The 17731-nt window shown below is 42.1% G+C and overlaps 3 protein-coding genes across 5 annotated transcripts in view; all 3 read right to left on the reverse strand.

Annotated features, from left to right (window-relative positions):
- LOC119353919 (DNA annealing helicase and endonuclease ZRANB3-like) overlaps positions 1-10309 on the reverse strand; it is a 21786-nt gene extending 11477 nt beyond the window's left edge. Inside the window, exons 1-18 of one of the 2 annotated variants that reach the window (XR_005170593.1) lie at positions 9877-10309; positions 8348-8671; positions 7878-8010; positions 6606-6781; positions 6167-6240; positions 5389-5424; positions 5224-5314; positions 4998-5057; positions 3931-4135; positions 2985-3163; positions 2491-2592; positions 1904-2014; positions 1396-1461; positions 1219-1317; positions 759-840; positions 500-603; positions 251-379; positions 54-146 (exon numbers count right to left, since the gene is read on the reverse strand). Coding sequence is in view for 1 of the 2 variants with exons in the window: in XM_037620619.1 (XP_037476516.1) it covers positions 54-146; positions 251-379; positions 500-603; positions 759-840; positions 1219-1317; positions 1396-1461; positions 1904-2014; positions 2491-2592; positions 2985-3163; positions 3931-4135; positions 4998-5057; positions 5224-5314; positions 5389-5424; positions 6167-6240; positions 6606-6781; positions 7878-8010; positions 8348-8671; positions 9877-10218 (2406 nt within the window). In the remaining variant the exon portion in view is untranslated. The remainder of the gene's footprint in view (positions 1-53; positions 147-250; positions 380-499; positions 604-758; positions 841-1218; positions 1318-1395; positions 1462-1903; positions 2015-2490; positions 2593-2984; positions 3164-3930; positions 4136-4997; positions 5058-5223; positions 5315-5388; positions 5425-6166; positions 6241-6605; positions 6782-7877; positions 8011-8347; positions 8672-9876) is intronic. The other variant, XM_037620619.1, reaches the window with a different exon arrangement.
- A 2199-nt stretch (positions 10310-12508) lies between these two features.
- LOC119353920 (EID1-like F-box protein 2) lies at positions 12509-15305 on the reverse strand. Of its 2 annotated transcripts, none has more exons than XM_037620620.1 (3): positions 15033-15303; positions 13970-14804; positions 12509-12832 (listed from the first exon to the last, which is right to left on the reverse strand). In XM_037620620.1, the coding sequence occupies exon 2, from the start codon at positions 14734-14736 to the stop codon at positions 13990-13992; it is 747 nt and encodes a 248-aa protein (XP_037476517.1). In that variant the 5' UTR covers positions 14737-14804; positions 15033-15303; the 3' UTR covers positions 12509-12832; positions 13970-13989. The 2 variants fall into 2 exon arrangements, with proteins under 2 accessions (XP_037476517.1, XP_037476518.1); XM_037620621.1 differs by lacking the exon at positions 12509-12832 and adding an exon at positions 12845-12962 and having other exon boundaries at positions 15033-15305.
- A 1465-nt stretch (positions 15306-16770) lies between these two features.
- On the reverse strand, positions 16771-17725 carry LOC119353921 (non-specific lipid transfer protein GPI-anchored 2-like). Its single transcript, XM_037620622.1, has 3 exons — positions 17323-17725; positions 17175-17228; positions 16771-17060 (listed from the first exon to the last, which is right to left on the reverse strand). Exons 1-3 carry the CDS (start codon positions 17555-17557, stop codon positions 17047-17049), a joined length of 303 nt encoding a protein of 100 aa, XP_037476519.1. The 5' UTR covers positions 17558-17725; the 3' UTR covers positions 16771-17046.
- Positions 17726-17731: the final 6 nt, after the last annotated feature.

The following is a 17731-nucleotide window of genomic DNA, read 5'->3' on the forward strand; positions in this document are numbered from 1 at the left end:
AACATGTAAACACAAAGATGACAAAAGATAGTATAAGTGGAAGAATTTTTAACCTCGAAACGCAGATACTCCACTCGAATATGGCCATCTGAAATAGTTCCTGGAAGACCTAAAGTATCACGATTTTCACAAAAGCTCCTACGAACCTGTTGTATTTGAGCAGCATAAGATACATTGTATTATCCACTAAAAATGACACATTGCACAAAATACAATATAATATAATACCAGCAAGAATTTTTTTAATTACCTTCGTTGATTTACTTCGTGTACTTGAAGAGCCAGAGATAGCTGGTGAAATAGAAAAACTATTGCAAACTGTATCTTCATGTACTGCTGGACCTGGAGTATATTGCATTCCTGAATGAAGGCCTTCATCCTAAGAGGGTAAGGTGCACAAGCAGAATCAGCTGGAAATCAAGCATGGGAATGCTGAATGAATGATAAGAGAGTCCAGTGAATAATGGCAAAAAAATTAAGAGGGGCATCTTGTTTGAACCTCAATCTGTAGAGGAATAGTCCTAATAGTGAAATCTGACTCAAGCTCCATATCGCTGATGCCAGGAAGATGGTCAACAGACATAGTGCCACTTTCCAAAAGACCTTTTGATTCACCAGAAGAGCATTGTATAAGGCTTAAATAACTCAGTCTCTCTATCAATTAATCAGCTAGAGCTAATTGTTGATTCCATTAAAAAAAACTTTCCATTCAAAAAATTTAGTTAAATCATCTGATGCTGATTTTCCTAATGTTTTACCTGCACCACAATTTGGAAGAAACTCAATTTCTGGTCTCTCCTTAGTGTTACTGATTTCCCCAAGGTGGTAAACTTGATCAACCTTACAAAGAAGGAAGGAACGATGAATGAATAAACTTGATCAACCTTACAAAGAGGGAAGGAATGATGAATGAATAAAGCCTAATAGAATAACTGAATTGTGTGCATTGGTCCTAGAATCTTGCTCAAGATCCTAGTAAACCAACTGATGCCAGCAGTGATACAATCAACCAGGTCTCATCTGAGTTCTAACACTTTACCAGGCTTCTCCGTACATGTAAAATATTTTCTCAGTTTGTAAATAAAGTTTCAACACTATCTCAGTTGCAAATGTTCCACAAGTGTGCTTCATGCAGTTGCAAATGTTTCACTCGCCTTTCTGAAATTAATTAGCACCTACGACGCAGCCAGTTGCAAACCCAATCACTTATGGACTTACCTCAATTTCTCTTATAGCATCTTTCTTCCCATTCACCACAGATGAGACACGGAACAGACTCTGGTTCAAGCGAAGCCACTGTGGTTCATCTGATGTGTTCTGCAGGAACAAAATAATTTAATGCTCTAATTACCAAAATTACTAAATACACTACAGGGAAACAGGAAAGGAGCTAACCTTTGCGCAGAATATATATATATTGACCGCATTTGTTTGACCACGCCTATGAGCTCTATCCTCGGCCTATTATGATGTTATCACCAATTAAATGTAGCAGTTAGTAGTTACAACAACATTTGAAACAACAGTAGAAGAGAGTGAACTGTACATGTGTTCAAGACTGCACATAAAGTGTGAAGTGAACACACATGGGCATAAATTCAGAGACTTTGCGGTGACACTTCATTACACTTGTGGACATAAATTTGAAACAACAGTAAAAGAGGGTGAGCCATACATGTGTTCAAGACTGCACATAAACTGTGAAGTGGACACATATGGGCATAAATTCAAGGACTCTGTCGGAACACTTCACTACACGGGTAGGTTCACAAGAACAGCTGGATTGGTTTAACATTGTATACTTCAAAACTACCAACATATCAAAAAAATTCTCCTGGTTTAATTTTGCACTTCCTATGGGTTGAAATGAAAATGTATGTGCAAGGTTGGAAAAAACAAGTACCTGAAGTAAGTCTGAAGACGATCTTGGGAGCTCCAGGAAAACAACATTCTGAGCAGATGAAAAGTCTAAACCAACACCACCAGCAGTAATTCCTATTATTGCAACCTTGACCTATTTAGCAAAGAGTAAAATAACTCAATGATGGATAAGCAGTATGCAAGATAAGAAGCGTAGCATCATATGGACTAGGTACAAGGGATTTTTTCCCTGCCGTGATTTTTTTTCCAAATTCTGTAGAAATCACATATAGAAGTAAAACTTCTCAGGCGTAGGTATGGGCATGCTCTATATCCATACAATTTTTTAAGAACAGACTCAGTCCTGCTTGCGAGATACAAAAATGGCAGATTAACTGTTTAATTCAGACTGTTGCATGTCATAGCTTTAAATTTGGTATCTAGAAAAATGATTCAGTTTGTTCTTGAAATTTTTCATGGATAGAGAGCCGGCACATACCTATAGCTGACATTCTTTTGTCAAAACATTTAAACTTGCACAAACAAATTTATGGAAATTGTACTATTTTCACAAAATTACTCATACTCTAACAGTGGTGAGTGATGAATAAAACAAGGGGAAATGAAAACCTCTGGATTCAAACGGAAAGAATCAACAGCTTCTTTCCTTTCTCTAGGAAGTGCGCTGCCATCAATGCGAACAAACTTGATCTCCTTCTCAGAGAGGAACACCTGGATAGAGAATACTTGAGTCAAAAGTAGAAATATTTTTTCTTCTAGAAGTCATATAATTAGACACTTGAGTTTAGCAGCAGCCACCGAAAGAAACGTTAGGAAGTGCTCTACCACTGGTCCTCAGACCCTTACCAAAATATGCTGGACAAGATATTATCATCTCTCTAACTTTTGATGTGACTATGTGGGTCCAGTAAGCCGTAATTTTCAGGAACAAATGTCACTCAATTTCTTTCAATTACTTGTAAAGTGCCGACTTTTGAGTATTGAATCTTATTGAGATTCTTATTCCTTATTTAATACATAAAGAACAAAATTGGTTGAAGCACCACTTAAGTATTCAAATTACATATAAAAAACCCATCATAGTTTGTAAACGTAAATCTTACCTGCACTCCATCTAGAACCTTCAAGTGGTGGGCGAAAATTAGCGTTTTCTGGCAACTAGACTGGGCGTCCAGATTATCATGCATCAAATGATTTGAGAACCACTGACTAAACCCAGGTATTTTTGCAATGCCAATTTCCTGGGGGGAGAAATGCCTTGGAGATTTCTTGCAACTATCATCTGAGGAAATGGGAAAAAAACAAGGAAAGTAACACATAGCTTAGAACCATCATCTTAAATGCTAAAATGACGAAAAACATTTGCTTCATCTGATCATCTCTCAGTAACAGTTTTGATACATTTCACCATGTCATAGTAAGAATTATTTACGAGTTGAGGAACAGAATATATCAGATCCAAAAATGGTAGGTTATGGTCATATAGATAAATGTTTGGAATTTTGAAGGTGACAATTTATATTCAATACATTAGAATAAGGTAGAATTGGAATCTTCCAGTGGAAATTCATTGGTAGTATAAAATAGACAGTTGCAATTCCATGATTCCATCAACTTTTTGATATACATGGAGTACAAACAATGCTAACGTCAAAGCTTATAGTTCAAATCAAGAAAATGTTGGGAATGTTTGTATTGACAGTGTTGATATTTTTTTGTTACCGTCAGTATAACATTAGCAAAGGGTTCCCCCATTGATCTAGATTTTGCAAATACATTTCAGATAGTCAATGACAGCATCATAATCTGCACAGCTGGAGGCCAGGCACATTTGGTATTGCATATGCAAAGCAATGACTAATGCAACAAACATGCTTCAACAAAATGACCGGTTAGTTTTAGTATCTACAGCCAGTCCTCTTGCTTTAGGCCAATATAACTATCTATTCGACATCACACCAGTTCATGGCAAATTCATAGAAGGTAATCATGTTGGTAAGATTAACATATGCGATTGACATCTGCTACTATTAGCAGCATGAATGTTACCTTTTCCCTCTTTTGCTTCTTCACAGTCATTGCTTATCTCAGAAGAGGCAATTATAGGAGCATCAGAGCTACTATATGTGCTATTGTAATCCCCTTGGATAATAGAGGTGGCTGTCCTGCTATTCAATGCCTTCAACTTTAACCTAATGATCTGCCGGCGCTTGGGCGGCAGTTCATTTAACAAATGCTCCTTCAAGCGCCTAATCTGCAGCACAGAAGCAAACTCCAGCCATTAGATCTGAAATTGATAAACCATCAAATATCAGCCTAACACATCATTGCAGTTACATGGCTTGTGACAGGAAGCAAAACGACCCGCCGGGCTTTAGTCCATATAGCTAGCAACTTACTACCCTCATTCTCCTCTGCTTTTCATTTCAGACATCAACATGACCTCCCTCCAATACCCACATTGCACCATTAATTTTCTAATCATATGGTACAATATTTAAGAAATGGGATCATATAGAAGCACTTCAAGTGAGAAATCTAGCAATATAATTTTCATGTGACACATCAATATACTTTGTGGACACAGTTGTTGAAGTTCCATCGCACGCATTCTAAACAATATCTATAAGAGAATGTATGGAGTATTACGCACTGAAGCTAGTCTCATTCTTAAACATGCTTCTGTAGTAAACACACGTTCATTGGTAAAAACATCATCAACCATGTAAAGGATAGTTTCTACTCCCTCTGTAAAGAAATATAAGAGCGTTTAATTCACTACTTTAGTGATCTAAACACTCTTATATTTCTTTACGGATGGAGTACAACATAAATAATTTCATCATGCATAGAGTACAGCATTCCATAACATACTGCCATGCAGACTCTATACATAATCAAGTGAACAAAGTTCATACATATAAAAACTGTATATACTGCCAAGCTGATCAAAATCAATTAACAAATATCATCAAGCAGAACTTAGGCCAAATATGCAGTGACCATATAAGTTCATGAGCAGTTTGGATAGCAGTAACAAGATACAGTACCATGGATACAATAATCACAGAAAGCTATACAAAGAGGCTTTAATAGCTGAGAGAGAAAGAGCTGACCATCAGAGTCTGGCTGAGCAGAACATTTAACTCTGTCAAACGAGCACCTTTTGAGAAGTCCTGGACGTGAAACGATGTGAAGAACTTAAATATTTAAACATTTCTGTATAGACTAATAGATAGTCAGACACTATTTGCTCAAATTAACTGCAAGTGCAAGTCTGCAAGGTTTTGAAGCGATCTACCAATCTCCTTGACAATAGGGACAATCACAAGATATAGATACCTGGTAAATTTTACCCTGGGAGCTTTGAGCAACATGCAGTGAACAATATGTCTTTGCAAATTCAAATTTATCATCTCCAAGCAAACGGGGACTGAAAACCAAGAGGGAGTGGTCAGAAAAGATCAATATGCCCAACACAATAAGATGACATTCTGCTTTTCTTACCATAACATATTTATCTGGTGATAGATGTCAAAAGGTCTATTGTCACCTAGGAAAAAAAGAAACCATTAGTTAAATCTGACAAACAAACATATATGGTAAGTGAAGTCCAGAGTAGTAAATGGTTTAACTAATTTTCTGGAATGCAATTGTATCACAACAAAATCACACATCAGTACCAATCAGTCAGATATATCGTGCGCAGGGTAAAAAGTACTCCCACAATACAGAATGCAAAGACACGGATGGGCACTTTTAACACCCACAATACAGACACTGAGCTCAGCTTACGCAAAGAAAATAGAAGATACAGATGTAACAATAATTGGTAAGGGACGTGGAACCAATATGCAGTACAAATAATTCAGCAAATCAGTATACACCTTTAGGTCCCTATTAGAAAAAATGAACAGGTAACCATATACTGAAGAGACATATGCAACTGACATGTTTCTCATGGATCACTGGTCTTAGTTTGATGTTCAAAACAGAAGGAGAAAACTGGCAAAGACCTTTTAGTAATATTTTCTAAAGTCAAAACAGTGGGAGAAAATGGTAGTTAAAAAACTACAATTATTTTCTAATTCTTAACTAAAATGGAAGTGCTTTGAGATTGATTCTAATCCTAACATTTGAAATCATCTAATGGCATACATAAAATATTTCATATACCATAAATCCATTTGCCTGTTTATAGTTTTAAATGTCCACAACAAAAATAGCGCAACAACACAAGGATCCCTGAGAAGATCAATGGATATATTTTAGAAGTTAGTACAACCTTGACAAAGAGGGTGTCCCAGAAAGCAACACAATGCGGTTGATATTGAGAGCTATTTCCAGTACAGCTTTTGTCTGTCACGGTCACAAGAGAGTAGAAGTGATCATTGGTAAAGCAAGCGGAATGTTGATGCATCAGACTAGTAAGACTACAAATTATAAATAAAATTATCAGAGAAGGCGCCTTAAATTGAAATAAGGTGGCTGAAGTGATAAGAAAAAGATTGCTCAACAGAGTTTCAGTGGTTCTATTTTAAATTAAGAAAGCACAATGGAATGATGAAAACACGAAGCAGGTTTAAAAACACTTTTTTCATCAAAGAGAGTAACCAAGCATAACAATGTTATGATTACTACAGAATAATAAAATATGATGTGTCAAATACACTCTCCCTCCTGGATTGGGATTGATATATTCAATTGTTGCCTGATAGTATCACCTGAGTATTTTCTTCTTTCATCTTTGTGCAGCGTATATTGTGGGATTCATCAATGATCATCAGTGCCCATCTCCTATTAATCATACTTTTCCGAAGGATGCTTAACATCGTGTATGAAATAACAACGACCTTCGGACAAAAATCTAAATATTCAAGACTGTCTCGTCGACCAAACACTGAAAAAAAAAGAACGAGAAAAATACAGATATAATTATTACAGTCAAATTTGGTATTCTTTATACAAAATAAACACTGAAAAGCTGAAAGCCAAGGCAATAGAGCAGTGTCCAAAATTGAAGATGCAGGTATACGAGGGACAAGGAATAGGATTAATGATTTTCACCAACATAAATCTTTACATATCTTCTACATATCTAAATAGCTAGCCCCCACTAGTAGATTACTCTCCACATGCGTGCCTCCATATCACCTCAATCATTGGTAGCCGTTTGATTTACTAAATTGTGTGACATCTTCAAATCATCATGCATGTACTCATAAGTTACAATTTTGCAAATATATCCATGCAAAGCATGCCACCTCATCAAGCCATGCATGCCTTTTTTTCTTGGGGGAATCAAATCATGCATGTTAGTCACAAGTTAATTTTTTTACTGTACATTAAGTTCTGTAGTCATGAACGGTATATGTGTTGGACGCTTGGAGCAAACATATATAGTTCATGCTTCACATTTTTGTTAAAGATGGCGTCACATTAGGTTCAGTTTAAATGTTCTTCGCTTTTTTAAATCATTTTGCCACATACTTGGTAGGTTTTATTGTTTTAAAAATGTAAACCGAGAACATTTTCCATTTATTTTATGATTCTATGTTCAGTAAGATACTAAGATCCAAGGATAGGTCAACTTATGAAAAAGCAATATTGGACTAATGATCCATTGAAACTAGGTATAGAGTGATCTGGTCCATCTATGAATGTTCATACGGAATGCAATTTTGTCCTGCAACTGTTTTTACTGCAATATTTCAAAACTGACGCTGATGCAACAAATGAATGATATCTGGGCCAAAAGAATTCGATACTTCGAATATGTATGGATAAAATACAAAATATGCAATTCATATATGGAGATTGTTACCACATGGCACATGTGGTAGGCAATTCAAATTTGATGAAATAAATATGGAGATCGTTGTAACTTCACAAGCATTCAGGATCAAATTAGATACACTAAAGATATGCAAGAATTATAATACCAGGTTTGACATCAGTAAAATTAACTCTTGAATAATAAAACTCTGAATCAGTACCAAGATGAATATCTTTTGGAAGAAATGAAGGATCCCAGCGTTCCAATTCCTCCGCCCAAGTATAACGCAGAACAGCTGGACACACTATTAATAGAGGGCCCTCGTCCTTGAAGCAACAAGCTATTGCAATTGCCTGCATTTAAATAAATGAGAACATACTACTTCCCCATTCTGTTCAAGAAAAATAATACTGCTTCAACATGGGGGGGAAATTACGCTCAAAAGCAGATATGATGATTTCTTCATTAAGGTCTAAAAGGCAAGTGCTATATAATTAACTGTTCAGTAAAACAGACATAAAATTCCAATCGGTTACTGCCCAAAATGTATTGATGCAAGCTCAATATCAGTGTGCTCAATATCCATATGCCAATTTACTGTATTTTGCAAGTTGTAACACCGTGGAACAAACAATTTTATGCATATAAACTATCTGCACAATAATTATACACAAAATATAATGTGCTTACCTGGAGAGTCTTGCCAAGCCCCATCTCATCTGCAATAAGGCAGCGCCCTTGCCTCCGAAGCCCAAATTTCACACCTTCAAGTTGGAAGGGTAGAAGTGCATCTTGTAATCGACGTGGCAGCTTCATGAGAAGCTCGTCAACTTCTTTATCAGAACCGCAGTTTGTGCCAGCATTTTGAACAGCACGCCTTGTTCTATAAGGTATATCTTGCACAACAACGCCAGTCAACTTCCTCAAGCATTGCAACACCAGCTCATAGTGCACCAGTTTAAAGACAGAAGAAATATGCCCGCTTTGACTTTGTGTTGTGGAGAATGGTACAGCCTACCAACAATAAGAGGGAAGATATCAGTTTAGATTCTAGACCAAAAGGCTTATCATCCAGAAAAGGGACTAAGAAGTAAGAACCAGATGAAAATAATTATTACAGCGGAAGTTTACATTTTATGCTTAAAAGCATCCACAAATTATTCGATCCCCAAAAGGATTACTCTAAAATGTGATATAATCACCATTTACTCCCTTCAGTCCTATAAAAGCTGCCATTTCAGACATCTTTGCGGTCTTCAAAATACATCTTGGATCGTTAACTTCTATTGCAATATATCTATAAAATCCAAAAATGAATACTGCAGAAGTACTTTCTGAAGCAGATTCACACATAGGATTTTCAAGTATCTAATCTAAACATCTTGCAAAGATGTTATCAATCAAAATATCAATAGTTTGACTATATATTCTTGTCCAAAAGGTATGTTTTATAGAACAGCGAATACTGTGAAGATAACTTAGTGGCACAATCATTTACTGATTAAAAAGGTGACACTGAAATATGGACGAAATATTAGTTGCTGGCACTTTATATACTCAAATATTTGTTGTGGCATTCGTAGGTACCAGCAATTGCCCATAAAGCTGATATCTGGAAGGCCAAGCAAATTCTTCAACGCTCGGCAGTTAAGCCAAAAGGCAGGGCATTGTCAGGGTTCGACCTCCAATGTTTGTGTCTAGCATTCTATTGCATAGAGCCATAAGACAGACAGAAGATTGGCTAGAGTATGTTTGGAGCAAGATCGTTAAGGCGATTATCCATGTGAAGGTATGAATGGGTTGATTTGGCGATGGCACACAGGGGATTAGATCACTAGGCTATGAGTGAACCAAACCTTCTGACAAAAATCCATATGAAATACAGTATCCATATCCATTTGGCAAGAAAATGCTGTAAAACGAGCAACTGGCCAAGAACCCAAATTAAAGAACGGCCATTTGTCAGACACGCGGAATGGGCAAATAACCACCGGAGCGATTCAGGCATGTCGAATCAAAGAACAAATAATGGTCAAGAAAACACGCAAACACCAAAGTTTCGCCAAGAAATACGATTTTTTTTGGAGAAACTCTTAGTATAGTCAAGAAAGCACGGAATTACTCGCGCATCGCCAAGAAAGAACTAGATCCCTAATCGGAGCCCGAATCGGCAAGAGATGCGTGCACTAGACAAGAATTCAAGAACGCGAGGATCGTACCGAAGCGACGCAGTCCTCGACGGCGCGCAGGCAGTCGGCCTCCCCGGGGAAAGCCTTGCCCTCCGTTCGGCCCACCGTCACCTGGAACTCGTCGGGGCTGCACACCTCCAGCACCGCCCGGAACCCCGTCGGAGGCGCGGGCGGCGGAAGCGGTTGCGGCGGCGGGCAGGGACGCGGGGGCAGAGGATGGGCGGTTCTTGGGCACTTGGCGAGCCTGAGCGACTCGGCGGTGGTGCCGGCGGCGGCGGAGCGCTTGAGCCTCTCGAGGGCGGCGAGGCGGCTGGCCTCGATGCGGCGGCGCTGCTCCTCCGTGAGCCGCACGGGCTCCGCCGCGATCTCCATGGACCACGCCCGCACTAGCACTAGGGGTTGCGGAGGCGTGGGGTTCTCTGACAAGGAACGACGGCCGTTTCCGCCGCTGGGGGGAACGGAACACGGGGAGCGGGGAACGGCTAGACGAAGGATATATTGGGCCACCAAGCCCGTGTTTCATATACGCCGCGCTGGGCTGGGCTGGGCCGGGCCCCCTCGCCTCCGACGAACTTTACGACGATACCACCAGGAAGCAGATCTAGACCATCTCCTAAAAGAAATCTAGAGCGCAAGATCTTCCACTGAAAAAAACAATCTAGAGCAATGGAAACTGTGTACTGCACTGCAGAGAAAGCACAGGAAAGAGCCAAAGAACTTGGGGATGCGGGCAAAAATATACTCCCTCCATCTCTTAATATAAGAGTGGAGGGAGTATAATCTAAAAAGTTTTATACTCCCTTCATTTCTAAATATAAGTTTTATTAGACATTTCAAATGAACTACAACATACGGATTATATAAACATTTTAGAGTATAGATTCAATCATTTTGCTCTATATGCAGTCATTTGTTGAAATCTCTAAAAAGACTTATATTTAAGAACGGAGGAAGTATTTCTTTATAAAAGGAGTACTTCACGACTTCGCGTAACTTCACAATACAAATCTGTGCATAAATTATAGTATAAAATGTGACCAATATGGCGTTTACTTCATAATACAAATCGTGCAACTTGCATGAACTCAAACTCCAAGCTTCCTAAGGCCTTGTACAATGGGAGATGCTTAAGGAAGGTGCTTAGAGAAATAAACCAGGCTTTCCTTAAACACCAGTGCTTATTTGTACAGGGTAGACGCTTAACTAAGCACCTCTCCTACAGAAATAGGCACCGGTGCTTAACCGCGGAATGTCATGTGGTGGGCCTTGGAGAAACACAAAGTCCCAGCAAAGTACATTACCCTCATCAAGGACATGTACAATAATGTTGTGACAAGTGTTCGAACAAGTGATGTCGACACCGATGACTTCCCGATTAAGATAGGACTGCATCAGGGGTCAGCTTTGAGCCCTTATCTTTTTGCATTGGTGATGGATGAGGTCACAAGGGGTATACAAGGAGATATCCCATGGTGTATGCTCTTTGCGGATGATGTGGTGCTAGTTGACGATAGTCGGATGGGGGTAAATAGGAAGTTAGAGTTATGGAGACAAACCTTGGAATCGAAAGGGTTTAGGCTTAGTAGAACTAAAACCGAGTACATGATGTGCGGTTTCAGTACTACTAGCTGTGAGGAGGAGGAGGTTAGCCTTGATGGCCAGGTGGTACCTCGGAAGGACACCTTTCGGTATTTAGGGTCAATGTTGCAGGAGGATGGGGGTATTGATGAAGATGTGAACCATCGAATCAAAGCCGGATGGATGAAGTGGCGCCAAGCTTCTGGCATTCTCTGTGACAAGAGAGTGCCACAAAAGCTAAAAGGCAAGTTCTACAGGACGGCGGTTCGACCCGCAATGTTGTATGGCGCGGAGTGTTGGCCGACTAAAAGGCGACATGTTCAACAGTTAGGTGTGGCGGAGATGCGTATGTTGAGATGGATGTGTGGCCATACGAGGAAGGATCGAGTCCGGAATGATGATATACGAGATAGAGTTGGGGTAGCACCAATTGAGGAGAAGCTTGTCCAACATCGTTTGAGATGGTTTGGGCATATTCAGCGCAGGCCTCCAGAAGCTCCAGTGCATAGCGGACGGCTAAAGCGTGCGGAGAATGTCAAGAGAGGGCGGGGTCGATCGATTTTGACATGGGAGGAGTCCGTTAAGAGAGACCTGAAGGATTGAAGTATCGACAAAGAGCTAGCTATGGACAGGGGTGCGTGGAAGCTTGCTATCCATGTGCCAGAGCCATGAGTTGGTTGCGAGATCTTATGGGTTTCACCTCTAGCCTACCCCAACTTGTTTGGGACTAAAGGCTTTGTTGTTGTTGTTGTTGTTGATGATTTTTCTAAGCACCTCTCTAAGCCTCTCCCATTGTACAAGTCCTAAAACAAGTAAACGAGGCTGCTATTTTCAACGTTGGACAACATAAAGAATCAGCAAACTTTGAAAATGATAAACATGCTCTGGCATAAGCAACAGTACAGGTCGATGTAAGTTTAGAGTGTTAAAACAAATCTCAACAACATCACACCAGTTATGCAGTTGGAAATAGCATCAACCCATACACCTGTTCATCAGACAAGTTTTGTCCAAATCAAAGGAGCATATAGGTCGACTCCTCCGTCCCCAAATTTCTATAGCAGCAGGACACGAATCAGGTCGGTAGAAACAAAACAATACGGTTAGGAACAGCACATGAATATATGAGGTCCAATATGGGCACCAATTTTACAACTCGGTCTCATCACACCTTGCTACATATGCTCTGCACATGAAGGACAAAGTGAAAGGTCGGCATGGTCATTACAATGACGAGAACAACAGAGAATCGATCAACAAACAGAGAAGAACCACAGAGAAACAGCATTTTCATCTGATGCACCAGTACGGACAACACTGCGGTTAGATGCAAAGCTAGCTGCACGTTTTTGTCGCCTTGCAGCTTTGCCGCGCCCATGCCTTCTCCCCAGGACTCCATCTTGCAAACCTGTCACCAACAACGGCTATATTCAGAACATATTTCTTTGCTTCAAAAGAAACATATTTTCAGTCCAAAATGGGAGCCAATTATGGTCTTGGTTGAACGGCCTGCTCTGGTTGAACAGACTCTTGCAATTCTGTTCATCATCAAAAGATAAATGTACTGGTTATTGATACGTTGCACTATCATCACATAAGTAAGCTTACATTTATGCTGTCTTATTCTAACTGGCAGTTTTATCGCCAAAATTTGTTTTATTAGCTAAAATATAGGTATAGAAAACTATGAGGTTGATACATCACACATTTATAGATACATAAGCAGTGACGTTTTCTCCCCAAAAATTTACAGAGAGAAACAAGAGGGACAGGCAGCTGGAAAACATGGCTGGTCTAAGAATAAACGGTTAGTATGCTTGTGGATTTAACAGAAACATGGGCAAATGAAATTCTGTGATTCCCAAATTTAGTTACAGCCATGATCCCGGCTTCATTTAAAGAAGTACCATGCACTAAGATTAGTAGATGAGGGGTAGAGCCAGCCTAGTGAGCTTTCTTACTGATATAAACATAGCCACTGATCGTTGTTTGAACAGTGTATCAAAAACAATGATGTAAATGTATGAGACCAATTTTAAATATTAATTTCTCTGAAACTTTCCGGGCATGAAATTTTGTACAGAATCTAAAAGAAGCATTTTTACACAATGTTCCAGCAACTGCTCGCTGATTCCTTTGGGGTTTCAGGATGTAAATATCATGTGCTTGGTAAACCACACGTATGCAAGATTAAAATAAAACTGAACTAGCCATGTAGCACCTTGATGTACACAATACAAATTGAACACTGTTAATTCTATGACTCTGTTCATTCAAATAGTCAGCCCATAGAAATTGGTCTTCTTAAAGAAATTGAAGAGTTAATCTGCCGGCATGACCAAACAATGGATATGCAGCTTGAGTTTCAGTTTGCATCTTCATAAATTAAAAGCTATCAGTCTGTATACCAACAGATATCGTAAAGAAATCTATCTGATTATCTTCACAAGTAAGCAATAAAAAATGAACCTTTGAAGATAAGGCTAAGCTGCGCTTTGAAAGTTAAACTAATGACAGGAACCAAGAAAACATAGCATATCATCACCTGATCACTGTTCCTGATGATTACTCCTCCGGTGCCTCCTCAGAATCCGAGAGAGGTAACAGGGTACCCAATCCAATAACATGTCCATTCAGGCATACAAAGTACTCCACGGAATCATCGTAAGCACCCAGCCTGGCGGAAGCACTCGCCGGCATCATATCAGCATGCAGCATGTTCCATAGCTTAGCCTTGCAATAGGGGCAAACCTCCGTTGGATGGAACCTAGCCTGCTTCTCAATCAGGATCTTCTTGACCCTTGAAGTGGCAAACGACTTGAAGATGCCACGGAAAAAACCCAGGTCGCCTTCTTCCCCCTGGTCAAGATGTTCGCACGGATCGGACACATACAAGACATCCATCCTACACTGCAGAGGCAGGAAGCTCTTGCCTGCGGTCCTTGAGAAGCGCGTCCTGAACACAAAGTGTCCGGGGACATGGATGTTTCCGAACAAGCCCCCCTTTGTGCAGCCGTTGCAGTAGATCAGCAGCTTCCCGAGCGCCTTCCAGTTGCCGTCGACAATGTGGCTGCCGTCGGAATGCAGATCCAGCATCATCTTGGGCGCCCTGGCATGGCAGAACTCCTTCCACAGCACTTGCTTGGCGACCTCGTCGAACCACTTGCAGACGCAGGAGAGGTTGGCGATCAGCCTGGGGTTCCAGTTCATGTGGCGGAAGACGAGGAACAGAGCGTCCTCGCTGAGGTGGCCCTTGGTGCAGGAGCAGGACGCCGAGTGCGTGCAGCGGTGCTGCTTCACCACCAGCACCATTTCCGGCAGCCAAAATTCACTCCAGCAGCGACCGACGCCTACCTCCCCATGCGCCCCCGCCTTCTTTCCTGCTCGGATTTAGCAACTCAGTCACACGAAGAGCATTCCATTCAATCGCTGCTTGCTTACAAACTGCTATAACAGATCAGATAGAGGTTAATCCGCCCTCGGCAGCTACGAGCTACAGCCAATCGCTCCGGCACCGCGGCGGATCTAGATGATGCGCCACGCGCGCACCCGAAATTTCTCGAAGTTAATCCTGATGAATCGATCACCGGATGACTAGAAGCTCATACCTCGAAAACCACTGGCCGAGGCCGCGGACGGGGTGTGGGCAGCAGGGACGCGACGGGGTAGAACGGGGACGGCGACGGCAGCCGCGGCGGCGGGGAGCGCTAGAGGCGGAGGCGGCGACGCCGGGCTACGGCGCGGCGGTAGGTCTGGGGGTCGGCGGTGGCGGAGCGAGTGAGATATTTTTAGAGCCGCATTGGGTGGGATTGGAGGTCGGGTAGGGCAGGAGCTTGGGAGCGGCGTGCGGAAGGAAGGGATCGGGGATGAAGAGGAAAGGGACGGGGAGGGCGGAGGGGAGAAAAAGTCTGGCGGCTGCGGCGGGGTGGAGACTGGCTTTCGACGGCCCGGATCGTTCGGCTGGTGGATGGAGGGCTGAGATTCGACCGACCCGAGAGGAAGCGTACGGTTTTCGTGTGGTCATTCGGGGATGGATGAGTTCATGTGTGTTTCCTTTCGCCGTTTTCATCAATTTGTTTATTATTTTCTGCAGGGGTTCATTTAGTTACTTTTATTTATTAGCTTGGTAATTTCCGCATAAAAAAGCTTAGTCATTTTTTTCTCGGATTTTGTCTGACTCGTAGATATAGTTTTATCAGCCTGTGAACAAATTTCTTTACCCACATTCATGCCACGCAAACTCTCCCTTGATCACTCAAAAGACAAATCCACATTAAGTAGAATCTAATGAAGTGCATGTCTTTGATAAGAAAATGCCACCTTATTAAGGCATGCCTAACGCGTGGCGCTAACAGCTGACGGTAGGATAGACTTTCTGAGTGTTCGTCAGTTATATCATCCATTAAATTATGGAGTCAGGCACGACATCGGCGCAGGATAAGGCGGCGGGTGCTTGGCCCTTTCTCTGCAAAAAAATAAATCATTTAGTGCAACGGGTGCTGATTTTTCGGGCTATCGGTGTCTTAATTAATTAATCACTAACGTTGAGGGAGGGGAATGCGTATTCGTAGACGTCTAGCGTAACACATGCTCTTAATATCGGCAAGTGAAACGCATACGGAGCATTGCAACGGATTTTCGGAGAAATCCTAACAGATCATTTTATCTTGGGTGCGAATCATTTTCAAACTCAAATCATTGCAAATTTCATTGCTCTTGTAGCATTTCATAGAATTCACCATACGGCAGCTGCACCTGGAAACTCCGCCGCAGCAGCAAACCCCCGGCCGACAGAATCAAGAATGTGCACGCGTTGGCACAGGAGACACCGTGGCAGGCTGGTCGCTGCGGTTGATGTAATCCTATCAGCCAAGTGGACGGCAGGCGCCCACTTGGGCTCTCCAAGTGGCCAACTCGGCAACTGGCAACCGCAGCCGTACCGCGTGCGTCAATCGCTTTCGCTCGCGCACTGCGTTGCTCGCCATCATCGTCGCCCACTTGCACGCTCGCAGCCAGGGCCTAAACAAGAGACCCAGCAGGCTAAGCTGGCCTGGTAAAAAGCCCATATATCATAGCGGGCCTAAAAGAGGAACAACACGCATAACACACATGGGCTCTAGCATTCACCTCAAAAAAAACAAATGGGCTCTAGCACCTCACAGTGCGTTTGGTTTAAGAGTTTAGCACGCGTAGCCTGCAATTTAGAGGGGGAAAAAAACAAGCGCGTATCCTGCAGATTCACAAGCTCCTGAAACTGAAAGAGGAAGAATGATTTGAATCAAGAGCTGATCCAACACGCAGGGGCACCCGTAAAGCACATGCACATATACACTTACGAATCCGCAATGCACGTATGGACTAATATTGATCACCGCATATATATTTACAGTGATGAAAAGAAAAGAATTCTCCTACAGAATATAGGTACTTTGTAGATCTAAATCGCCAGCACACTTGTAGTATAAGACACTAACCTAACATGTAAATATATCCTATCCCTCACTATACTCAAACTACTAGATTTTGTGATTTTTGACAGCTGATTCATCATCTCGACCGGACTTCATATCGATGGATCCTCTTGCTTCTACTGCTTCCTCGAACTACTCGGAACTCTGGCTTCTACAGTGATGGCTCTGCAAAGGGGGGAAAACACGTATCAGACTATAGATCATACGACAAATTAAACACTAGCAAGCATGGCCAAATTATTTAGTGAAGGCAGAACTTCCAAAGGGAACAATAGTTACTTGGGGATGGGGCTGCTGGGGCGGTAGGAGGGTCCAGTGGTGGCACAGATGCCGCTGTCATAACATAGACAAAAAGTCAATATCCTCCTCCAATCATGCTAATAACAGTGCCAAAAATACTGACGATCGGCCGGCTACGATGACTTACTGGCGCACTGGGCAATCGTCTGCATTGGCAGCGGGACGGCGCAGTTTCCGGGGAGCGACATCATGCGCATGAAGTCCATGGGCGCGGGCATGATCTTGTTGATGTCACCGTTCAGGCCGTGGCAGAGGCAGATGGGGGCGTTGTCCACCAGGGACTTGAAGGCGCCGCAGCACGCCGCCGGGGGCGTCGCCACGCCGGTGTTGGTGAGGTAGCCCATGCATGGCGTCAGCCCCATCAACGGCGTCAGGCACTCCGTGGGCTGCGACGGCGGGGTAGCTGGTGAGACCGTGGCCGGCGGTGGGGAAGCAGGGACGGATGGAGTTGGGTTGCTGATCACTGGGCTCGCTGGCGGCGGGGAAGCAGGGACGGATGGCGGTGGGTTGCTGATCACTGGGGTCGGTGGCGGTGG

The sequence above is a fragment of the Triticum dicoccoides genome, chromosome 2A, assembly GCF_002162155.2.
Source record: "Triticum dicoccoides isolate Atlit2015 ecotype Zavitan chromosome 2A, WEW_v2.0, whole genome shotgun sequence".
Taxonomy (NCBI): Eukaryota; Viridiplantae; Streptophyta; class Magnoliopsida; order Poales; family Poaceae; genus Triticum; species Triticum dicoccoides.